Consider the following 24,966-nt stretch of genomic DNA (forward strand, 5'->3'; position numbering starts at 1 on the left):
AAAAACTGAATAGAGGAGCTTCTCTGTGTGTCAAATCCACATTAACTGCTGTTGTGCCAATACTACTCTAGTCTCAAAAGGTATTGATTTTGTTTCAGTATTTTTCCTTGCTGAGGCAAATGTTTACAAAGCAGCAGGAAACAGTAAGTATGATTAGATGAGTTAGTGAGGTGCGTGTGTGGGTGGAAGTTAAAAGCAAAATTAAAAGGGCAGGTTAGAAGTTGCTTCCTGTTTTCAGCTACCCTATAGGTTTTATACAAGCTATAATGGGATGTGAGATCACTGGAAGCCTTTTTGACAAAGGGAGAAGGCCTGTTGAGGGTACAAGATTAACTCTGTGCTATAAAATTGTTTAGAATGCAGTTTGAGTATTCAAAAGATTAATTTTTTATTACATCTAGTCTATGTATGCTATTCTGCAGAGAATGTTTTGGTTCTATCATTTATTTGAATGCTAAGCATCTGAAACATGTTCATGTTGGCAGGTTCTGAGGAAATCCATGCTCTTTGGTATTTAACCAATTATTTTCAAAGTGTCCCTATAAAATTATTGAAACAATCCTTTAATTTCTTTGACTTGTAATCTGCTGAAAACCACTGACTTAGTGTACACTTTGCTGTATTTATAGTAGTTTAAAAATGGCTCGAATGAGTCAAGGTGCTATGTTTCCTTCCCTCTTACAGTTAGTAACCTTAAATCACATTGCGTTCTGTTCTTGTTCCCTCTTCATGTTTTCCCTTCCTCTTTTGCCCTTCCTCCTTTCAGGTTAATTCTGAGTTTTATACTGGATGGTTGGATCACTGGGGGCACCGTCATTCTGTTGTGCCTGCACAAACTATAGCTAAAACACTTAATGAAATCCTGGCACATGGCGCTAATGTTAACCTGTAAGTGTGTGTTCAGTAGAGGTAAATTTGGGGGGGATTTTTTTCCTCCCAATTCAGCAAAACCTGATTTAAGTGGATGGCTTTTTTTCCTTTTTAGGTACATGTTTATAGGTGGGACTAACTTTGCCTATTGGAATGGTAAGAAATTGTTTAAATGATACTAATGATGTAGGAAAGCTGTTTATGAATTAGGTAGTAATATATTCTGTGAAAGAATAAGCTATGCCTGCTTTCACATGACAAAAGATGACTGCACTAGCTGTTCTCTGTCTATTACCAGCATGTTGTACTAAATCCACATGGTATTTATCTTTGCAAAGGCTAATTCTGCTTCACCCAGTCCTGTGAAACGGTTGAAACATGGATAAATTTGTTTTGCTTCAGAACATTTCTGAAGACTGTATAACAGAGCAGTGTGAGCTCAGAAGGATGTTGTCCTCCATCAGGAATAGTTTCTCTATGCCATATCCCAAATACAAAGGCCTATGTTGAATCTAAAAATGTAGCAGAGTCTGGCTGTGATTGGAGAGAATTCTGAAAGTTGATACCTTTGAAAAAACCCAACTCTTCCACTGTTTCTAGTGCCTTTTTTTCTTTTCTTCCCACTCCCTTAGGTGCTAATATGCCCTATATGCCACAGCCCACTAGTTATGACTATGATGCTCCACTGAGTGAAGCGGGAGATCTGACAGAAAAATATTTTGCCTTGAGGGAAGTCATTGGTATGGTGAGTGTCCCCAGGACATATTTAGAATGGGTCTTTGAAACATCCCTGGTGTACAGCAAACTCTCACTCTTGTGTTGGTTTAAGTTACTCCTGAATTTACTGCATTCTGCAGGTAAGGGAAGGGAAGTAGAACAAGGCGATTAGGCCAAGCTAACTGCTTGTTGTTACAAAAGGGGAAAGATCTTGCACCTCTCTGACTGTACTTTCTGTCCCGATGGCTCCTTCCTTCCTTTCAGAGGAGGGAGTACAGGTAGGTGCAGGTCTGACACCTAAATGATTCAGCTCTGCTTTTTTGCTGTGTTTGTTTTCTTTCAGCTGAAGGTCAGTAAGCTGAATCGACTCAGTTGGATGAGAGCCAGTGCTGGCACAACAGTAGCAGAGGGAGGCAGGAAGGGTTTGGCTGGGAGTAGAGATGGAGGAGGAGTGATCAGAGCTCTTTCCCTTGCAGCATCGATGAGCCATTCAGTTAGCTCAGGCTCATCACTCGATGTCAGCCTGATATGCACTGCAGCTTAGTGCTTTGGCTGTCTGTATCCCAAGCTTCATGTTGTGGTTTTGGGCCTCTGTGAGGAGTGTGCTTATCCAAATGAGCACATCTTGGTTTTGTGATGCCACAAATTGTAGGTAGTGGGTGGGACCAGCTTTGCCTTGCTGTAAAAATGCACAGTATCTCTACAGACTGGAGACTGAAGTGAAACATGGAACCTGCATCTGGATTTTGAATAGCCTTGCGTTGGAGGTCATTCAGATGAGGCTTAAAAACAGGTTCAATGGGAATCCCAAGGCTTAGGCTTGTACTTGCTGTCCCGTTGCATGCCAGCAACATTCCTGTTCACTAAAAGACAGCTTTTTGATGGGAGTAGATCTCCCAAAAGTGTATTACGTTTTCTCTAGGGTTGAGCATGCCTTTATCTCCATACCTGTGGAAGGCCTGCTGTGGATCATGTTCTTCAATTTCTCCACTGCCCCTAAGCTTTCTGTTGATGGGATAATTTTGATAGCCTTTCAAGGGGAACCTCCTGTCTTGATGCAGCTTTTCTCACCAGAGAAATTCCCAAACTTCCTGTTTTTGAGTTGTTTTCTTCAAGGCAAGATCCCTATCTGAAATGTAAGTAGTGTTCTAGTGCAGTGAGAGTGCCTTGATAAGATCTGAAGTGTTCAGTATAACCTAAGGTGTGTTGGGTCATGGTACAGCTTTTTTTGGTGTGGTTTGTTTATCTTTTACCCTCCATATCCATAGGATCTCACTGAAGTTTTCCTGTCTCTGCAGTGGGTTTTAAACCCATAACAGTCTATCTGCTCAGTTGCAGTCTGGGGTGGAGCTGATGAAAGAAAATTAAGTTGCCTGTAACTAATGACTGTGTTCAACATGTTAGCTGTGCTATAGGGCTAACATGTTATAATCTTCCTTTACTGTTTCCTTCAGTTAATAAATGTAATAAAGAAGAAGGGTTTTACTCTACAGCTTCTTTCAATTGCTGACAGCATTCTTTAAATTTTATTATTTGGGCTGAAATTTCCTACTTTTGACTTCTTCTCTTGGGAGAATTCAGTTTTTCTTTTCTTTAAGTCTTAATATCTTGATTATTATCAAATACAGAGAGGAAGAAATGAACTTGTTGCCAGAAATATAAATCAGACTTTCATCAGTCCATAGTTGAGATTTGACAGGAGGGCATTTGGAATTATACTGCTGTGGCCTGTTTAAAAAAAACCAAACAACAAAACCAAAAAAAACCCCAAACAGACCAACTAAACAAAAAACCCCCTTGTTTTGGTGCAGAGGCAAGCTTCTGAGCAGAGTTGTATGCTGGATATACCATGTGTATATACCATGTGTAAGCCCAGCAAGTCATGCCTTGTGCTAAAACTTTCAAGCCGAAATCAAAGTAAAATCTCTTAAGAAAAATACCCTTTTGGCCCCTCACCAAATTTATATAAAAACCCCCTAGGAGCTGCCAAAGTAAGCATTCAGAAGTCACTGAATGTTCAGATTAAGGTAGCCTTCACAAGGGGGGTCATTTGTGCATGTATATTAAAAGGTAGGCTTAGATTGCTTGATCACATGGGTATCTCATCTGCAGAAGTTTTTTCTTATAACGTGCAGGCAGGGCCATGTTCAGTAAATGAAAGAAGAGATGGGAAGAGTGGCCATTACAGGGTACAAGTAGGCTCAGAAGGGAGGAGGCTAGGGTATGGGGCAGAAATTCACTGTCTAGACTTGCCACTCCTCAAAGGTGTCCAAGAAAGTGGTGGACACCCTTCACCTCTTTGCTGATCTCAGGTGGTTATTCCTAGAGATATAGGGCAAGAAGTAAAGAGAAATAGCCTGGCAGTCCAAGTGTTGCCTTGTCATGTTTCCCTATGATTGACTGGGCAGTGGTCTAGACCAGGACCACAGGGAAGCTAATGATGAGACCTCAAAGGTTCATGGAGCTGTGGAGGAGGCTGTGGTCTCAAGGCCTGCTTCTCAAAGAAGCCAGCCCAGACAGTAATGGATTATTAGGTGGGGGTGGAGTATAGTAACACTGAAAGGAAAAGCACAAGAAGCTAATAATTCCCACACAGAAGTGCTGCTAGGGAGGGGTCAGGTGCCCTACAAACTTGGAACAGTTAACTCAGCTCCCATGGACTGGGGAGATGACTGCAGGAGGGTTATAGAAGACAGTAATGCAAGCTCTAGCCACAGGAGGGCTCCAAGGGCACTGGGATTCTTTGGCAGCTCATTTGTTCGCTATGCTTTTTACTGTTACCTCGAGTTGAATAGTTATTAAAAATTGTTTACCATATGTGATCAAGTCAGATGGTTTAGGTTTTTTTTGTTTTTTTTTTTTTTTTTAAAAAAAAAACGCTTAATCTTAGACTAGATGCAGCTTTTATCCTTTAGCACATTGGGATTATCTACTTTTAGCCAAAGTTCTAGAACTTTGGCTAAAGTTACATGTAGTAAGTTATGAAGCGGTAAGTGAGAATGCAGTTAAAGCATGTTTTTATTTAAGTTTCATGTGGGTTTTTTTTCTCTTTCCTTTTCTAGTATAAGCAGTTACCAGAAGGTCTTATCCCTCCGACAACACCCAAATTTGCATATGGGAAGGTTCGCTTGCAGAAGGTAAATTAACATCCGTAACATGCTGTGTATCTTTCCGTAATGCTGTATGTTTGCTTTTTGCAAAAAATGTTTATGAGGCTGTCATGGCAGTCTCTAGATATGATACAAAATAAAGAGGAAAACCTTGAAAGCAAACTTTCAGGGAGGAGGGAGCAGAGCTTGGGAATTCAGAATTATGCCCATGGTGGAAAATGAGAAAATGTATGTTATCTGAATATAAAAAGAAAATTTTTACAATATGCAGTATGTGCCTGAAGTTTTACTAAACTTAAATTAATATATTATTAACACAACAGAATCTTCGTTGTCTAAGATAACTCAGGTATGAGTAATGTAGCTGGGGGAATGCTAGCATGAGAGCTATGAGCAAAGCGTGTTTTTGTAGCTGGTGATGCCTCTGAAGTAGAAAGAGCAGGTGGGGTATACATATCTTTTAAATACTTCTAGGCATTTACATTTCAAATATGGAACATTGTCAATAAATTTGAAAGTCTTACTGATATTTTCTTACAAGATTTGTGAAAATCTGTAGCTGATGAGAGAAATTAAATTAGTTTCCTGCCAAGGAAAAAGCATGCAGAACCCAGACTTGCTATATCCTGTCTGATAACAGTGGTATAACTGGTCAGCACATGAGTAGCTGGGGTTTGTCCATAGCACCATCACTTTAGGACCAGCAACAATTTTCTGTGAAATACGGTTGAGAACTAGGTTCCTGCAGTGAGTGTAGAGGATGGTTTAAGGGGGGATGGAAGAGACAACAGGTATGAACTTGGCTATATTCCTTCTGCTGGGCACAGACAAGTTGTTTTGAGGTAGAGGATTACGGCAGTTGGTGTACTGGATACTGTAATTCATAATGTTTTGATCTTATACTTTGTACTTTTAGTTTGACAGCCACGTTTCCAGTCAGCAATGTATCTGATCTGTTATGTGCTGCAGCTGTAGCATTGCAAAATTTGGTAGTGATAAGGCTTTGCAGGCGTTTTCAAGTCATCCCACTCCAGTGGTGGGCAGAAATACTTTTTGTATAAAAATGATTCAACAGTGAAGTTGAAACAGATCTATATCATTTTCAACAACCTTTGAGTATCTTCAGACCTTTTAGGGCAGGTTTCACTGAACTGGCTTATATTAGGTAGTGACTAATTAAATACCATTATCAGTGCACCCATCACTTCTACTGATATCATAGGTTGCCAGCATTTGGGAGCCTAGCAATCAGATTTTGACTCTTCCATCTTCTCGTGGTTCATGGCTCTCAGGCTGTCCAATTTCACTAGAATGATGAAGTTTCTCTTTCATGCCTTCAAGAAATGAATGCTGTGGGGTGCCTGGCCCAGACACCTGTCTTACAAAGGAGGAGTCGGATGACTAAACTTGCTCAAATATCGCAGCTTTGACCTGGCCAACACACTGCGAGCTCTGTTCTTGCACCTTCTCACCTTCTACACATCCTGCTTTTTTGAGAGGAGTTGTTTTACTCTCCACCCAGTCGTTTTAGGAACCCAGATGGCATGTCTAAACTGCCAGGTGTGAGGTTCCTGTCATTGCCTGTACATATAGTGTGATCTGCACTGAAAGCCTCTAGAATTCTTTTCTGGGAAGAAGGCTGCTTTTTGCTCTGTGAACCCACTGGTTAAGTTCAGCAGCAATTTATTCCTCTGCTTCGTTACCCTGCAACACAGGATGAGTCTCAAATCACAGAGGGTTTGTACTGTCCCAGCCAAAGCCATCCTCCCAACTCCGTGATGCGTTCTAGCCCCTGCTGGAACTAGATCCAGTGCACCTTGTTGTATGGAGGAGCCTGAATGTATTTGGGTGAATATCAGAGAGGGAATATTCTAAATGATAGGACTTAGCTGTGGTTATAGTAAACTTCCCAGCTATATCGTTTGCAGTGACAGTGCTAAAACAAATACTGTGTGAAGCCTCACTGTGCAGTTGAAGTCCAGCAGTCAGGCTACAACGCAGAGCATTGAATCTACTTGCAGTGAACCAACTCCCTTGACACTTTTGCAGAAAGGAAGAGGGAAAGGAGACTCCAGACTATTTTCAAGAGTCATATGGTGTACTTTACAGAGGTACATGTAACCAGAGCAGACTGTTCTCTATTTTTTTTTTTTTCCCACAAGATATTCTGTGACAATACAGTCCTTAAGTACCTGATCAGCTACTCAGGACCTAAGCTTGAAGAAAAGAGATCTTTGCCCTTAGCAGTGCTGTCTGGCAGATATGCTGTTTTTTGGAGGCTTGCAAATAGGTTGCCCCAGATGAAAATAGTTGGGGAACCCAGGCTAGTTGGGGAGGGAAAAGAAATAAAAATTAATTAAAAAAAAAAAAAGAAAGGGAAAAGAAAAGAAAAGAAAAGCTCCCCTGCTGTTCACTGATCGGCAGTGATCAGCACTTCATTGTTGTTCATTTTGAGCTATTTAATTATTTTAAAGAATTCTCCTGGTGGGGAAAAATATAATTTATTAAAAGATGCTGGGGATACTGACATTGCTACAGAAGAGCAGAAGACAGAAAAGCAGGCAGTAAGGAAAAAATTTTGTTGCATAGATGCCAAAGAGAAGTGTTGAAGATGAGGAATGAGGGCAGGCAAGGGCAGAACAGCAATAGATAGGCGCAAGAAATATGAGCAAGATGACAGGATTTAGGGGTTTAAGACCCAGAATGTGGGCAGCATCCTTTCCAGAGGGAAATGCACGAGTCTTAGTGCCTGCAATGTGTCTGTGTGTCTGTGCAGGCTTGTGAGCAGGTGGTAGTTTCTGGTCACCACTTGTGACCAAGCACTCCTCAGGGCCCTCAAAGGAAATGCCTGTCCCAGCACTGCAACCTGCAGACTCATAGGTTCTGGAGATGTGCTCAGTTCTTGGGATGTGGAGAGCTCAAGCAATAGCAAGTAGTAGGCAACACTGACATTAGTTGGTGGTAGAAAGGGGTTAAGCAAACAGGATGCTGCCAGTAGTTGATATCATTCCTGTTGGAGCTTTTCTGTTTGGGGTTTGTTTTTTTGGTTTGTTTTTTTTTCATGCTTGATCTTACACTTTGGTTTCGAAGACCTTGCTCTGGAGGATAAAAAAGTACTGCTATTTTGTATTAGTAGTAATCTGTTGTCTTGCAGGTTGAGGTTTTTAAAAATTCTTGACAGTGTTTGTAATTTTTAAATTTACTGTTAAGTTTGTTGTGATACCGATTGTCCACTAAGTAGCAGTCAATGGGAACTTGCAGCAAGCACAGATCTTGTTTTGGTTTTATTTTTGTATGCACCACTTAGGAATGAAAAGCTGAACAAAAATAATCCACTGAAGTTGCAAAGAAACAAGCTTCTACCAGCCCAGTCCATAAGTGAATCATATGTGGTTGACCTGTATTCAGAACAGAAGCCCCTTTGGTAGCAGGAACTTTAAAAAAAAAAAAAAATCAAACAGGCACAGGTACAAGCTGCTAATGCTCAGTTCAGCAAGGCACAAAGCAGCACTCGTTGCCAGTTAGTAGCTTATTCAAGTGACCATGTGTGTCTTAATACTGCTTAATTTCTAATTTCATTGTCCACTTGGGACCAAGACTATTAATGGTCACAGGATTGTTGTTTAGTTCTATAAATCAACTCTGTCAGTGTCTGTGCAAAGATACTCATCTCTTGCTTCACAGCTGTTGTATGAGACCCGGCAGTTCAGTCTCGCCTGTGGCCTGCCAAGTGCTGCATATTGCTTTAACAGGAGCGCAAGATAGGGAATGGAGCACATACACAGTCCAGAGCATTTGGGGAATTTTACTCTGTGAAAACTGATTGTTATTTTATGTACGATGCTTAAACTGAAAACCTAAGAGCAAACTACCTTCATCAAAACTTTGCAAGCCATCATTTGACTGACAGCCTTCTTGCAAGGGTGAACATGCTTAGCTATGGACTAGTGAGGGTGATCTGACCTCCAGGTGGTGATGTCATTACCCTTTGTATACTTATGGCCTGCTTTTGCTTTCTTGTTCCTAGCTAAAGAGTTGAGATAAGCTCATTTCAAGAGTCCATTTAGGTCTATGTCTACATGTTGGTTGTGGTTTAACCCCAGTAGGCAGCTAAGCCCCACACAGCTGCTCACTCACTCTTCCCCAGTGGGATGGGGGAGGGAATCAGAAGGTAGAAGTGCAGAAACTCGTGGGTTGAGATAAAGACAGTTTAAGAGGTAAAGCAAAAAACTGTGCATGCAAGCAAAGCAAAATAAGGAGTTCCGTCACTACTACCCATAGGCAGGCAGGCGTTCAGCCATCCCCAGGAAAGCAGGACTGCATCACGCATAATGGTTACTTGACCAGACAAATGCCGTAAGTCCAAACATCTCCCTCTTCCTCCTTTTTCCCTCAGTTTTTACTGCTGAGTATGACATCATATGGTCTGGAATATCCCTTTGGTCAGCTGGGGTCAGCTGTCCTGGCTGTGTCCCTTCCCAACTCCTTGTGCACCCCCAGCCTGCTCGCTGGTGGGGTGGGGTGAGAGGCAGAAAAGGCCTTGGCTCTGGGTAAACACTGATCAGCAGTAGCTAAAACATCCCTGAGTTATCAACACTGTTTTCAGCTTGAATCCAAAACATAGCCCTGTACAAGCTACTGTGAAGAAATTTAACTCTAACCCAGCCAAAACCAGTACTATACTGAAGAAATAATTGTGTGTACATAGATGGTTCATGCTGACTTCTGTCACATACAGCATTTTGCAGTGATGTACATTTTAATACATAATATTTCAGCACTCCTGACTTTCACGTATGCTCTGCAAAAATTCAATACTTCTGTTATTGAAGTAGCCTCAGAATTTTGTATTGATATGAATGCTCTTATAGCATACAGTTTTACATGATTTTAAATGCCTAATTTTTTTTACTGTTTTTTTTTCTCAAGCATTTGAAAGTAAATTAGCATTTGAGAAATATTTTGAATGTCTGATGTGTAACTACCACTGAACAGTGACAGTACTTCTGGTGAAACAGACTGACATCTTGCATGAAAAAGATGAATGCAGTTGATTTTTTTTTTTTTTTTTGAGCTTGTAAGACACTAGGCATATTGTGTGCATCTTGACTAACATAAAATTGATAGTGGACTTTGAGAGGAAATTGTAGTTGAGTAGAAAACTGTAGTTGCAAAAGGAAATTGCAGATGGCAACAAAAGGCAATTTAATTGTATGCATGTAAGTCCTTATCCAGCAAGGTACTTGCGCATGTGACTAGCCTATACTTTGCTCCCAGTCTCGCTAAAATCAGTCTAGCTACTTATATGTGACACTGAATTACAGCCTTGGGGTTTCTAAAATCATTTAAGGCTAAATAGGGTATATTCATCTTAGAGAACGCTTGATGGAAACAAATCATATCCTTACTTAGCTCAGAAGAATTCCAGAGTAACCCACTGGAAATCAGTGGCATTTTCCCTAGCCTGATTGTAGTATAATTGAGCAAAATTTAGATAATATAGTTGTTTCATATTAATTGTCCAGAGCAGTTGTATTTGTTTATAGAACTTTTGTGAGAAACTCCTGGGTTAAATTTAGAACATCTAGATTTTTAAAACATTGCTCCACATGTACCATGTTTCTGTCAGGGTTCATCAGTTCTCTGTACTGTATTGTAGTATTAATGTGTCTGTAAGGATGATGTAAAGGCTTAAGATTTCTTTGCTTTCTGGACAGATGCAGCTAGCTGACTAGGTGGCTGGATATGCAAGCTGTTATATTTGAATTGAAATTTACTGACCTTCATATATCTGCTTTTTCTACGCTGCAGGTGGGCACTGTGGTGGAGGCTCTTGACAGGTTGTCACCTGCTGGACCAGTGAAAAGCACTTACCCGTTAACCTTTGTTCAGCTAAAGCAGGTGAGGCTTCCTTCAGTAGGCACTTAGCAGTAACTTTGTACAGTTTATTTGAACAACCCTCTGTGGTATTATTCTTCTTATGTCCAGTGTCTGACGTCTTATCTCAGCACAGAAGCAATAGTATTATAAAGGTGTCTAGGATTTTTGCATTGGAGACCTTTCCATATTCTACAGTGCTCCTGTTTTGCACCTGAGGTTTTCCTCTTTTCATGAATGTAGGTATGTATGCTCTCCAGGCTTTCACCTTTATCTTTCTCCTCTCTGAAGTATTGATTTTCAGGTTCTTAAGAGCCCTTTTTAATCTATCTTTTTCTTCACTATTAATTTTCCTTATTCTGTTTTTACTTTGCCTCTCCTCACTTGCTATCAGAGTGAGCACAGTGGCTGAGACACTGCTTTCTCATACAAGTCAGGGGGCCCGGAGATTGGGGAATTCAATCTGTTTGACACTTTTATGGGCCTCCTACTTACTTGTAGTCCTTTTACTATATGTATGGTGAGGCAAGAGAATGCAGTGAGAGAAACCTTTGGGAGCAACCTCTTAGAGTTGTTGCAACCCACTGTCGAGGTCATTCACCCCACTGGTTGAGATAGGAAAAATAGATTTTTCTGCATTTTCCTGTGGCTTTTGCTGACTCCCGCTCTCTCCTATGCTCCCTCTCTGTCAGTCTCTGCATCAGCTTCCCTGTCAATTCTGGTGACTTCCCATATCTTCCTTCACAGTCAATCTTTTCCTCACTGCTGAGGGACTCTCTCTTTCCATTAAGGTTACATGACTCTCTGATTGCTTCTGTGCTGCATTTAGCAGAGACTGGAGCATTGGTGCTAATTGCTTGCAGCTAGAATAAACTACTTGGAGAGAATGGGATGCTGGTAGTAGCTGGGGGAGGGAAAAGTGGGGGAAGCAGTTCAGCAGGTGCCTGGGATATGGCATTAGTCAAGTAGGGGTTCAAAGCTCAGATTTTTCTTTTCCAAGCCACTAATACAGAGGTGTGAAAGAAGCTGCAAGTAGTATGTTGTGGCTGGATGTAATTTCTAGTGGGCTTTTCTCTCTCATCCTCTGGCCTTCCCACCCTTAGCACTCTGCTTAGGAAGACCCCCGAGAGAAGAGGGCAGCCAGCTGAGCTTCTTAGCATACTTTTAATTTTTTTCTTCCCTGCCCCCCCCCCCCCTCCTTTTCTGGGCACATGGTTGCAAATGTATTGCAAATATAATAATTATAGCAGAATGGAAATTGTTTACTCTCACTTCTTCCTGCCAGGTTTATGTTCTAATCCAAGTCTAGAAAGTAAATGGGTTTGTGGCTACTGAGTAGAAGGGATGATACATTTTCTGCCTTGTTTTAAAAAATTTGTGTTTCAATTTGTGATTAGAAGAAATCTAATGTCTGACTTTTTTTTTTTTTTTTTTTAATATCCTGATGGGTAACTTAGTGAAAAATATTCCAGAATGTTCCTGATGATGTCTAGTTTGATAGATAATATAGACTTAATGAATATGTCAACTTATGGGCACTGGGTGACAAATGTGCACTTTCAAGTTTGTTATATAAACTCAGTTAGGAGGGGATTTTCCAGCTATTGTCTCACTGTTTTTAATGAAGAAATAATACTGTCAGTCATTCACTGCTGTGTTTTTATTGAAGAAATACCTTCATAGCCAAGACCTTTATCTTTTAAAGTTACGTAAATGTTCTGATTAAACATTTAAAAATGGAAACTCTGTGGAATTTACACCCATTACTTAAAGGTCAAAGTGAACTCTAATCTGAAGCTGGTGTCTGTGATAGCATCTATCTGAGGTGAATAAAAGTTAATGTTTCCATCTGAGCATGTAGGCAGGAATGTGGGATATTTCTAACCCATGACCTGAATTGAAGCTATGGAATGACTTGGTTCATTAATCTGTTTGGGTTTTCTCCCTTCTTTTCTTTTCTTAGTATTTTGGGTTTGTACTGTACAGAACTACGCTTCCAAAAAACTGTACGGAGCCAACACAACTGTCTTCACCTTTAAATGGAGTCCATGATCGTGCCTATGTCTCTGTTGATGGGGTAAACATTGTTTGCTGGTATTTGTTTCTGCCATGAGTGGCCTTCACGAAAGTCATGGATGCAGTCTGCCTTTTTTTTTTTTTTTTTCCCCTCTCCTTTCTCCAGCTTACCAAAACAACTTTATTAGATAAGATTGTTTAATCAGATGAAGGAAGTAAGGAAGTATACAGTTGATTTGTACTCAGTGTTCATATTTGTATTTCAGAAAATATGACTATCTGTTATTTCTAAGGAAAACTTAATTGTTTCCATTTTTGAGATATTTGTATGTTTATACAGATTCATGACTTAAGTGAAAAAAACCCCAAACCCTAGAAGGGTTCACTTGTGCAGTTTCATGAAATACATTAATGATATATATGCCTGGTGGCTTTCTACAGTGTTTCCATAGTTTGTCTGGTTTTTTTAATCTTCTCTCCTTCCCCCCCCCACCCCTTTGAGGGTGAGGAAGCCTGAGCCTATGTCTTACCTTATGAAACTGGCTTCTGACCGCAAGTTAAAAAAAAAAAGTTTATCGTACAGGATGTGAACTTTACCTTTTTTCCCTTAAGCAGGGTTTTGTTCCTACTTAATGAGAATTAATATCAACTCACGGACTTTGATAATCTATTTTTTTGATTAATCTTTGACCTGTGCTGACTCTTATCACCTTTGTGTTCAGGTCAAGCTCTTCTTTCCTTATGTTATGGGAATGGGAATAAATAAAATTTAATACTGATGCAGTCTTAATTGGAAGATGAAGCTCCTTTTACTCATGGATATCGCCAGAATCTTTTCAGTCACTAGACTAAATTTGAGAACTTGCTTTTTGTGAATCAGGTGCATCAAAAACCACTAGGATTCTGACAGTTGATTGAGTTAGTTGAAATCAGCTAAGGAAAGATATGGTGTCAGACAAATGCTGCCTAATAGCACATCCAGTTGATGTACTGAAATGTGAATATTGACATAGCTTTTTGTGTGTGTGTGCGCGCTCTCATGCAAGAGGAGGAAAGGATTTTTTTTTTTTTTTTTACTTTGTTTGTTTCCTTTGTCCTCTTTCTTTTCTTCAAGCAAGTTGAAGAGCCAAGTAATAGGGTTTTGTTGGTTTTCAGTGATTATTGTTTTCTTCCTCTTGGTGTAATTCATATAGGTTCCTCAAGGTGTCCTTGAAAGGGACAAATCGCTTATGATAAATATAACTGGGAAGGCTGGAACAAATCTGGACATCTTGGTAGAGAATATGGGCCGAGTCAACTTTGGTAGATACAATAATGACTTTAAGGTAAGTAAAATCAATTGAGTTACTGGATTGCAATGGCTTTTCCTCTTTTCCACAGGTTAAAAAGAAAGTAGTGAATTAGAGCAAAAAAATCAGGATTACACAGCTTTAACTTTACCTCAAAATATAACTACTTACTAGTTTTCATTTGAATTTTCCAGTCACCAAAATCAATGTGGAATTAAAAACTGACAGACATATTTTAATTCTTTTTGTTGATTCAATTACGTTGTCAGCCAAAGTGTCGCCAACAAGACTTTCAGGTTGAGTTGAGTCTGTAGCTAACATTTTAAAATGTACAAAGCTGTTTGGATAAACTCCAAAAATAGGTTGGAAATTAGTCTAGATCTTGGCTGTACTTTGAGGCTCGTGAATCCTGGGATTGTATTTGTGTGTATACGTGTATATATATATATACACACTTTTGTATGTCTCTCCATGTCCCATTTCATTTGTCAGCAGGGTACCCTTGCAGTATTTTCAGCGTGGCTAGGAAAACCTGTTTCACAAGCACTTTACCATGAAAAATTGCCAGTTTAGATTTGGACTGATCAGGTCCTAGAGATAATTACCAGAAAGCTTCTGAATGCTTCTGGGTCCTTGCTGCACTGTGGGACTGTCACGTCCCCACATGAGTGGCTGTGGTGGGTTGACCTTGACTGGCCACCAGGTGCCCACCAAGCCACTCTATCACTCCTCCTCCATCAACAGGATGCGGAGAAAATACGATGAAGGGTTTGTGGGTCAAGATAAGGACAGGGAGATCACTCAGTGATTACCGTCACAGGCAAAACAGGCTCGACTTGGGGAGGTTAATTTAATTTATTGCCAGTTAAACAAGAGTAGGATAATGAGAAATAAGAACAAATCTTAAAAACACCTCTCCTCCACCCTCCCTTCTTCTCAGGCTCAACCTCACTCCTGATTCTTCTACCTCCTCCCCACAAGCAGCACAGGAGGATGGGGAATAGGGGACGTGGTCAGTTGATAACACTTCATCTCAGCCACTCCTTCATCCTCACACTCTTCCCCTGTTCCAGCGTGGGATCCCTCCCACAGGAGACAGTCCTCCATGAACTTCTCCAATGTGGGTTCTTCCCACGGGCTACAGTTCTTCACGAGCTGCTCCAGCATGGGTCCCTTCCATGGGGTGCAGTCTTTCAGGCACAGACTGTTCCAGCGTGGGTCCCTGTGGGGTCACAAATCCTGCCAGAAAACCTGCTCCAGCATGGGCTCCTCTCTCCACAGCTCCTGCCAGGAATCTGCTCCAGGGTGGGCTCTCCATGGGCTCCAGCTTTGTGCAGGGCACATCCACGTGCTCTGGTGTCGGGTCCTCCACAAACTGCAGGGTGGATATCTGCTCCACTGTGGACCTCCATGGGCTGCAGGGGGACAACCTGTGTCACCACGGGCTGCAGGGGAATCTCTGCTCTGATGCCTGGAGACCACCTCCTCCTCCTTCACTGACCTGGGTGTCTGCAGGGCTATTGCTCTCCCATTTTTCTCACTCCTCTCTCACAGCTGCTACACAGTTAGGTCGTTTTGTTTTGTTTTGTTTTACCCTTTCTTAAATGTGTTATCATAGAGGCAGTACCAGTGTCACAGATGGGCTCAGCTTTGGCCAGCAGTGGGTCCATTCTGGAGCTGGCTGGAACTGGCTTTGTCCAACACGGAGGCAGCTTCTCCCATCTTCTCACAGAAGCCACCCCTGCAACCCCCCTGCTACCAAACCTTGCCATGTAAACCCAATGCAGTAGAGGTGCCACTAATGTAATACTAGGAAGGGCAGGGGCAAAAAGGAAACTTTTCTGGTTTTAGATTTAATGGGATCCCCAGTGCTGTGTGGTATTTGCTAAAGAGAGGAGTGTTGTAGAGGCCAGTCTTGTGTTGTGTTTGTGTTGTGTTAGTGCCACAGCACTAATTTTTTTTTTAGTTTTTGATACTACTAGGCCACAAGTAATAATGAAGTAATTACAAAGCTTTACAATTAAGAAGAGATTTGCAGCCCCCTAACTGCTAGATTTGACTTGGCCTAAATTAATTTGATGGTGTTCTTTCAGAAAGCTTGTCAAATGTTTAATGACTGTCCAGATTAATAGCTGTCTGGCGATTGTGGTGCCTTTTGGTGTGAGCGTGATGCCAGGTAAATTAGAAGCTTCTGTTTCCTCTCAGTCTAAATTCTGTCTGTGATAGGTGTCTCAGAGCAGAATTAAGACTTGTCCAAAGTGTTTCTTGGTTAGTTTGGATGCAAAAGCAGGAGAAAGATAAACACCACAGGACAAGATCTATGCCTGAACAGTACCATTTAGTTAGCAGAGGGCACATATGCTGTGAGGAGGTAGGATTTTTAAGGTTGTAAGTAGGGGGAAAAAGTAAACCCAAGTGTGGATGCATCTTGACTAGCCTAGTTGATGAGACCACAAACTCTGGTCAAGTTTCCCCTGCCATACATTTTGGAAAGCATGCAGTTCTTTAAATTCTGATCAGAACAAGCTAAATATGTGTGGGAAGTTTTAGGATGTATGAAAGCCTCTGAATTAAAAGCATCAGCAACTAAGGCTTTTCTTTGCTTGTGGCATAGAAATTCAGCAGGTAGCAGTAGTGCCAACTCTGTTCATACTGTCTTTCCAAGGTACCTTGCCTTTATCTGAGTGGCAGGAGAGGGCAGCTAGTTCCCCAGTATTTTGCCTTTATGTTGATGCAGCAGAAATGTTGCCTTTATTTATTTAATAACAGGTCAGGTGATAAAGAAACCTGTGTGCTTAGTGCTAAATTAAGGTAACAGAATAGAGGGTTAGAGGTTGGATTAGGGAGGTGCTCAGTGTTGCTGTGGTTGGGCTGAAATTCACACTTAGACCAGGGTTTCAATCTTTTAAAGATTAATGAGTGAAAGCAAGTTTAGTAGACATGTGCATTGTGAGAATAATCTCTAAGCAGGATCCTTCTGTGTAGAAGAGTCAGCCTTTCTTGGGTAGCTTTGAAATATGTGTGTTGCTTCTTCACATAGAATCCCTCCCTCATGCTGTTCTTTGTGTTGATTTTGAAAACTGGGAATAATTATACCTTGGGTTTTAGATATTTTGTACTTTCAAAAATAACTTTAGGGCAAGAGGTTCCTACCTTGTGAAGCCTTGCATTTTTAAGCAAATAGTGTAGATTTTCTGGGTTTTGTTTGGCTGTTTTTTTATCACTTTTTTAGGCTTGAAGTGGAACTAGGCATCTGGCTTTTGGGAGGGAATCTTAAAAGGATTTTGGTTTTAAAACATCCTGCTGATCTAAGCCTTGTTGTTGAAGGACACAAAGGAAGAGTGTGGCTTCTGTTTTTTCTGTATTTTTTCACATCCCAACTGCCACCTATATCTTTGTTTTACTTAGAAAATTTTTATCCATATCTGGACTGTTAAATATGCATTCTTATGCAGACAAAAGTAAGAATGCTTAGTAGGCACTTAATCTCATTTGAAAAATCACACCGTTCATAGTGCCTAAAGATGGGCTTAGGGAGACAGGTTAGAAAGTTTGGGCTAAAGTTATGTTGCATTACGTCAGTTGATTGCTAGACAGAGTAAAGTCTAGGTTGTATAGAAAAGTTTTGCCACTTAACTCTGTGCAGATATTTTATTTTGATATAAGAAAAATAAGTTCATGTTCTGTAAAGTGGGTATCTAGGTAAAGGAAGAGAAAACCAATTAGTGCTTGTACTGATGATGAGGCTTGTGAAGTCTGTGCAATGTTTATTAGACATCAGAACAGACACACAACGTGGTATCAGCCCTCCAAGACCATAGAAAATGCGGTTTTGCTTGTTCCTGTTTGACATGTGGTGTTTGCAACAGAACTTAAGTTGCACTGAAAAACAGCTTTTGTGCAGGGTCTATTCAAGCAATTATATGGATGTAGCAACATTGGCTTAAAATCAGCCCCTTACATTGCACTGGAACACCACTTTAGAAACTATTATTATAACAATTAGGATGTGTGCAGGGGTAACTTAATGTTCCTTTCACTCTTCTTAAATCATGACCTTCCCTTGCTTTTGCATTCATTGTGCGAGTACCCTGGTATGCTGCACGCATGGTTCCATAGAAATGAAACAGAACTCTGGGAGCTTCAAGCTGACTGTAAGCTTAAAGTATTTCACTGAATCAGGGCCACAAAACATGTGCCTTGATTTTGTGATACTGTATGTTAGCTGTAGAAGACTTGTAGGAAGTAAATACTGCTTTCTCTGCTATTGTGCAGGTTAATGTCTTGGGTTAGTGACTCAGTGTTACCAAATCTGTTGATGGTATCTCAGACTTACAGTGTTTCATGCTTTTTCTGCTTTTTATTAAGCCGCAGGTTTTGGAATCGCATTCATGTTAAAGCAAAACAGAAATTTTCACAGTTACGGGGAAAAAAGTTTGAAAAAAAACTTGGACATCAGTGAAAGCTCAAAACTTTGAAGAGTTTTGAAGAGTTGAAACAGGTCTTTCACAGACAATAAATGAAACCCTTTATTCTTAAGCAAAGCTTATAACTTGAAGACCAGACGCTTGTTTTTTTCATACACAGATTGGCAGCTGTTGCAAGTACTTGGATTCAGTTTTTATTCCTGACTGATTTATATTTGCAGCCAAATAACTTAAATAACATTATATTTTGGGTTTGTTTTTTTTCTTCCTCCTAGGGTCTGGTTTCAAATTTAACTCTTGATCAAGATATACTTGTTGAATGGGAAATCTATCCTCTAGACATAGATGGAGCAGTGAACCATGACATTAACAGTCACCTTTATCGACCAAAGAGGTCTGTTGGCAATCCACTGAGTTATGAAGCACCTACTTTTTACACTGGTAGACTTTCAATTCCTGGAGGGATTCCAGACTTGCCTCAAGACACCTATGTCAAGTTTCCTGGCTGGACAAAGGTACAACTTCTTGCTGTAAAAACTTGAAGTCCACTCAAAGCTACTGAAACTTCTATGGACAACCAAAGTCCACCTCTCTTGCATGGGTAGAAGTTGGTTGTAGTGGTGGGGTGTCTCAAATATATTTAAACGATGAGGAAATGGATTCCGTCCTTTAAGTAAATCTGGAGATAAACCATTAAGAGAAGGGAAACATATATTCAAAAGATACATGGTATTGGTCTAGAAAGTGGAGCGTCACAAAAAAACCCAAACCCTAGTTTTTCAACAGTGAGAAAGATGAAATTTCAGGCTGTTTAGAAATGCTGCGTTTAGTTGTAGGATTTTTTTGTTTTGAGATGTGGAGCAGAAGAAGCTTTTTGGAGGGAGGGAGTGAATACATGCCCCGAGATAAAATAATTTTTTTATTCTGGAGAAAGTGAGATGCTACAGGATGCTTTCCTGGCTATATTAATTGATTAAAAGTAACTAAGAACATACTGGTGGTGCTGTGTGAGGAACTATGGATCCTGTAACAAAGCACAGAGAGTGCTGGACACAACTGCTGGTGTTGTGCCCATAGATACAGATCCAGTGTGTGGAAGACGTTACTGCTTGTCTTCTGGAGGGTACCTGTAGCTGGACTGAACGGATCAGAGAGCACTGTTGTGAGAAGCCTGTGGGCAGATCTCTGTTAATAGGAACTTCTCATAGGCTGGAGGGTAGCTAGAGCAGCAAAGAGTGTGTTTTCACAGCACTATGTCTGAAACAGCCAGCATGCAGGATGGGTAAGGACCAGCTCAACTAGCTGGTGGGAGGCACAGAGAGCAGAATGTGTGCACTAAAGTACCACTCCTCTTGGAGGCCAAAGTATTGGCCAGAAGTTCAGGCTTCAGGGAAGTGCCTGTGATGGTGTTAGGTAGCAAAACTATGCCTTTCTGAAACAATTAATTTACTACTATTAAAACGGAATAGGAGAAGGGGTTGCTGGTGATCTACCTATGGCATTGTAGTGGCTAAAGCACTTCCCAATATGCAGAAGACTGATTTCATTGCAAGCGCTTTTAGTGTTGCTGGCACTGAGCTTGGATGAGGAAGTCTTGACTTAGTCCCTGTTCCTATATATGTGCACGTCTTACACAATCACTGAATAAAATCCCAAAATAGCTCTTTGCACAGGAACTGGAACCTGAGACTTTTGCAGTAAATTCTGTGACCCCAAGAATCATAAATCTTCTTCAGGAAGTGAGATGACCATACCTGCCTGTTGGCAAACCAGTCCAAGAATTCTTATATAGTGGTGGAAATCTTTTCCTCTGATCTGTAGAAACCTCTGTTTTACATAGTTTGTATACTGTCTAAAGAAGTGAAGGTGAAGAGATCCCAGATGAACTGTAAGTAGGGCTATTGAATTGATCCTTCAAGCTTTATATGGATTGGACCAAAGTTTTAAATAAGAGACCTGGGAGTAGTAAGACTGAGGTGATACTCTGTGTGGAAACCGAGACTTCCCGATAACTTTACCAATAAGCAAATGCCTTTAAGGCAGAGGGCCTTAAGGGTGTAAATTCCACTTATGTCCTGCTGTATCTGGGCCTTAATTCCTTGAGTGGCAGTGTATACATTGCTGATGCCAAGGTGTGGAGAGGGACTCTTAATAGGGGTCAAACCTCACCTACTTGAGTAGTTGGAAAACCACGGAAACAACACTTGCCAAGAAAACATATAGTTCTAATGATGGTCCTGCCTTTGCATATTAAGACAAGGAATGTGGCATGCTGGATAGTCTGAAAGGAAGGGTGCAGCATTAACAGTCATGACCTGTGTTGTAGCTTGCTTGCCCTCAGTGGTTTTTAAACCCTTCACTATTAACAAAACTTTCTCTACCCTCCCTTGAGAAAGCACAATGTCCTTAAGCATACGTGCCTCTAAATGTATGGTTAGATTTATTGGACTTTTTTTTTTCTTTGACAGAAAAGAGGATTTCGAATCAGGACTGTTCTTGTTTTTCTGTGGAATCATGGGTTGTATTTGCTGACCCTGCTGAAGGAAATCCTGTTCCTGAAGATACAGATCTCCTTCCTTTATTTTGTCTAGGGCATGTTTATTGGTAGTGTGTATAGTGTAATGATTTGCTGGTTTAGGGCATGCAAATTCCTGAGTGTGCAGTCTTTAGAAACTGCAGTGTTAATAAAGACAGTTTGGTAGTGAGAAATTAAGTTCATAGCTTTACTGGAAAAATGAGTTACAACCAGTGACTGATTAAGATCAGGAACAGGGACCTGTTTATACCTCCTGCATTAGAACTCTAATGCAGTTCATTCCTACAGTAAACTCCTACTTGCCACAGGGTTACGGTCACTCTCTGTAGTAGGTAGGCTACTGTCTAGTGGTGCACTCGCTAATTTATCTTGTGTGTGTGGAGGTTGCATTAATGCCATGTTTTCTTCTAAAACTACTACAGAAGTAGTGAGCTTGAATAAATAGCTCTTCCCTTGCCTTTTAATACAGCAGAAACAAGCCACAAAGCAAGATAAACCCGATTTAAAAAAAAAAAAGTTTGAGGGCAAAGTTTATTAACACCTTGGCAGACTGTGCAAGATAGGATCTTATACCACGGAAGTGGATACAGAGATGAAATAACTCACCTGCTTTTGCAAATGTACCAACTCCTTATAAAATTTCTCATGCAAGTTTCATAAAACTTGTTCTCATAAATACTTGAGAAAGAAAATACAAGAAAAATACCTCCAAAACAGCTTGAACAGCAATACTCGCTATATTACAATTGTGCTTCTGTAAATCCTTTAAAAGTATTATTCTGATTTCAGCTGTCCCAGACAATTTTATAAATCAGAGTGCAGTAAAAGTCCATCCTTTCCACTGATTCAGACTATTTTATTATTTCTATCAGTGTACATCAATGCCGTGAGTTAATTTGTTTTTCCCTCTGTGTTCAAATTACCAAAGGCCAAAGCAAGAGGGAAAACACAGATAAAATTATCTGTTCCCATCCCTTTTCTTGTCCACTGAACTCTCTTCTGACTTATGGTGAAAGGACACTTAGGAGGAGTAAAAGCAAATTATTTGTCCAAATCAGCTGTATATCCTCCCTTCTGTCTTGCTTAATGAACCAAGATTCAGCTCAGCGCACTAGGAGTCTGTTTACAGTTTTACTAAACGTTCTGCAACTCACCAATTTATAGACTTTTGGAAAAATCTGCATTTGTGTCACTTCAATGTGTTTATTTTGTGGTGTATAAATGACTGTTTTGACTTTTTTCTTTTTCCCCTTGCCCAATTTCATTTTATCTTTTAAACTTAAGGTATTTATAATGTTAGAACAGTATTTTGAACTAGGGTTTTTGGCCAGTTCCACTGTGAAAAGTAAATTAAAGAGTTTGTATGCCAAGTTAACCACAATTTCATTGAACTTTAATGCTAGCAGACGTCCAAAGATTTTGTAGGTAACTACAACAAAATACAGTACTCTCTTGCATTGTGGTTTCACAAGCTCTTTTGTGGACTAAGCTGTTACAATATAATAGACATCTGAATTTCAGGTGTCCAGACAAGCTGTATCTTTTTAATGAAATCATGCAACAGGAAGGGACTACCAAGGTGCTGTAGTCCTACACTTGTACAGAGAGTCACAATAGAAATAGGATCTGCTTTTTTCTTACGTGAGTTCTTTGTCCTTTTAACAATCAGCTTCAAGCAAATACAGTTTTCAGGTTTGCTTTGGTCTTAAACTTGGTGCAAAATTCGGTGCCAGGAACCTGCAATTCTGTTTTCCTAAGTGTTGTCATATTTGGAATTACTGCAGTATTTGACTGCTTTTTTTTCAAATATTAATGATGGCTTTAACTCATCAGGGAATTTAGATTCTTTTGACTGTCACTAGCATTTTCTTGAACAGCTTTTCTATCCTTGTGTTCTGTCAAACTGAAAGATGGAGGAAATTCAGTTATGTGAAGAGCATTATGCTTAAAGCTATTTTGTCATTTGATCTCTGTCAAATTATTAAAATGTCATTATTTTTTTCTTTCTCTCTTAACAGGGGCAAATTTGGATCAACGGCTTTAATCTTGGTCGCTACTGGCCAGCACGTGGTCCTCAGTTGACCCTTTATGTTCCAAGGAATATACTTGTTTCATCGGTGCCAAACAACATAACAGTGTTGGAGCTGGAGCGTTCTCCTTGCAGCACTCAGGCGTGTGAGATAGAATTTGTAGACAAACCTAACATCAATGCAACCACACAGTATGAAAATTATGCCCCCCAACTCTTTGTTAGAGACATATGGCTGAACCATCTATAATAATTTGAGTATTTCCCTATCTTCCCCCCACTTTGCTTCCCTTTCTCTCAAACCATACTTCCCTTTTTTAAAGACTCAGTGTTAATCAGTAAGTTGTTTAGCTGAGGCAACTTTTTAAAGACTTTCTGCCAGAGTTAAATACTGAAATTCTCTTAAAAAATAAAAGCTGTAGCTTTAGAATGTGCCATGGACTGTGAAATTGAACTCAACTGGAAGATAACATTCGCATCAGTCTACTAAAAATGTAGTCCTTGTAGGCTGCTTACATTACAGGAACTCTCTTACACTTTTTTTTTTACCATGTTTTGTAACTGGAGAGGAGCCTACAAAAGGGGTGCGGAGTCCCACTAGCTTGCTGGTTTTACTCATGTGGACTGGTAGGTCAAAGCTGCCAATAGACTAGACACTTTCAGCTGATTTTATCACCTGGTTAGTATCAGTATCATTTTACAATGAATGGGCTCGCTGCCAACATTGAACAGACCTCTTTTTTTTTTTTCACCTCCATGCAAGTGACCTTGGAAAAATTTCCATTGGTTTCTTAGGGGAGCAGTTAGAAGAACTGTGGAAGAGAGCACTCAAATGCAAGCTTGTCCAAACAGCAGTAACATGGAGAGGGACCTTGTAGTCTACATCTGTCCCTTTTTGGAAAGTGAATTTACTGCTTCCTTTCTGCTATCTCTGAAGATTTTAAGTAAATTGATAAGTACGAGGACATACGTAAAATTTAGGCTGTTGCGGTTGGACCATAGCCTCTGATTAACCTGCCTGCAGAATGTAGTCTTAAAATAAGCCATTTTTCCTTTTTTTTTCCTCCCCCCCCCCCCCCCCCCCCTTTCCTCTAATGGGCCTGGAGTACCTGTTTTCATAGGCCAGCACATTGGAAGTGGAAGGCTTTAAGTTAAAGAATTTTAACTCTCTCTTTAGTCGTTAATTCACATCTTCTGTTTTGTTCCAGTAAACTGATGGTCTTTGTAAGTGCCTGGTATTTGCAAAGATGCACAAAGTCTCTTCGTAAAGCTGACTTTCTGCAGCAGAGAGAATCTTCTTTTTGATTCTTATGGTTTTGATGTCAATCATGCAAACTCCTTGGTGAGATTTAAACAACAAAAGATTAAGATGATGGAATCAAGTATTTTTATAATATGTGGTTTCTTCCTTTGATTTTTGTCTGACATTATTAAAATGGTTCTTTAAAAATGAAATCCTTCCTGTGTGTGTTTGAGAAGGAAAAAGGGGAGGAGGAAGAGTTATGAGCAGTTACAGTATTAAGGGAGAAAGGAGGTTGTAAAGTCTCTACAGACAAGGGGTTATTCTTGTTGATGTCTCATTTGTTTTCTGTGTTACGAAGGTGTGTGTAAAGTAAAGCAAAACAAAGTAGCTGTAATGGGCTGTGTGGACCCTGGAGGTGCCGCCCTTTTCTGAGATGGCCATTGCAAAACCCTGACTATTTCTCAGCTGATCAGGACTGATACTGTCACCAGAGGAGAGAGTGAAAAGGAGCACCACTTGCTTGAGTATCCACATCTCTGCTATGTGTTTGATGGGCTTTCAAACCAGACACATGCGGTTCACCTGAGCCAGAGAGCTTCTACTCTTAAATTCTCACCTCGAATGCAAAGTGTAGTGGCTGAGGGCTGTGTGTTCAGTACCAGACACACTTTGTTCTTGGAATAAAGTGGTCTTCTCTGACCCCAGTTGTTTTTTTTTTTCTTGGCACTATCCTTATGCAGACTCTGGAACATGCTCTGCAAACAGTTTCATATGAAGTATTAATTATTTCAGAGCCAGGCCTTGAAAGTAAGGAATGGAACAGAATTAGTTTCATACAGGTTGTGGGTTTTG

General features: G+C 40.3%; 1 protein-coding gene across 1 annotated transcript in view; it reads left to right on the forward strand.

Moving 5' to 3' along the window:
- GLB1 (galactosidase beta 1) overlaps positions 1-24,813 on the forward strand; it is a 48,898-nt gene extending 24,085 nt beyond the window's left edge. Inside the window, exons 8-16 of the mRNA XM_069810534.1 lie at positions 767-888; positions 986-1,026; positions 1,503-1,615; positions 4,650-4,724; positions 10,509-10,598; positions 12,538-12,651; positions 13,784-13,915; positions 18,582-18,821; positions 22,861-24,813. Of these exons, the coding sequence (XP_069666635.1) occupies positions 767-888; positions 986-1,026; positions 1,503-1,615; positions 4,650-4,724; positions 10,509-10,598; positions 12,538-12,651; positions 13,784-13,915; positions 18,582-18,821; positions 22,861-23,121 (1,188 nt within the window). The 3' untranslated portion in view covers positions 23,122-24,813. The remainder of the gene's footprint in view (positions 1-766; positions 889-985; positions 1,027-1,502; positions 1,616-4,649; positions 4,725-10,508; positions 10,599-12,537; positions 12,652-13,783; positions 13,916-18,581; positions 18,822-22,860) is intronic.
- The last annotated feature ends 153 nt before the right edge of the window (positions 24,814-24,966 follow it).

This window comes from Haliaeetus albicilla, chromosome 2, assembly GCF_947461875.1.
Source record: "Haliaeetus albicilla chromosome 2, bHalAlb1.1, whole genome shotgun sequence".
NCBI lineage: Eukaryota > Metazoa > Chordata > Aves > Accipitriformes > Accipitridae > Haliaeetus > Haliaeetus albicilla.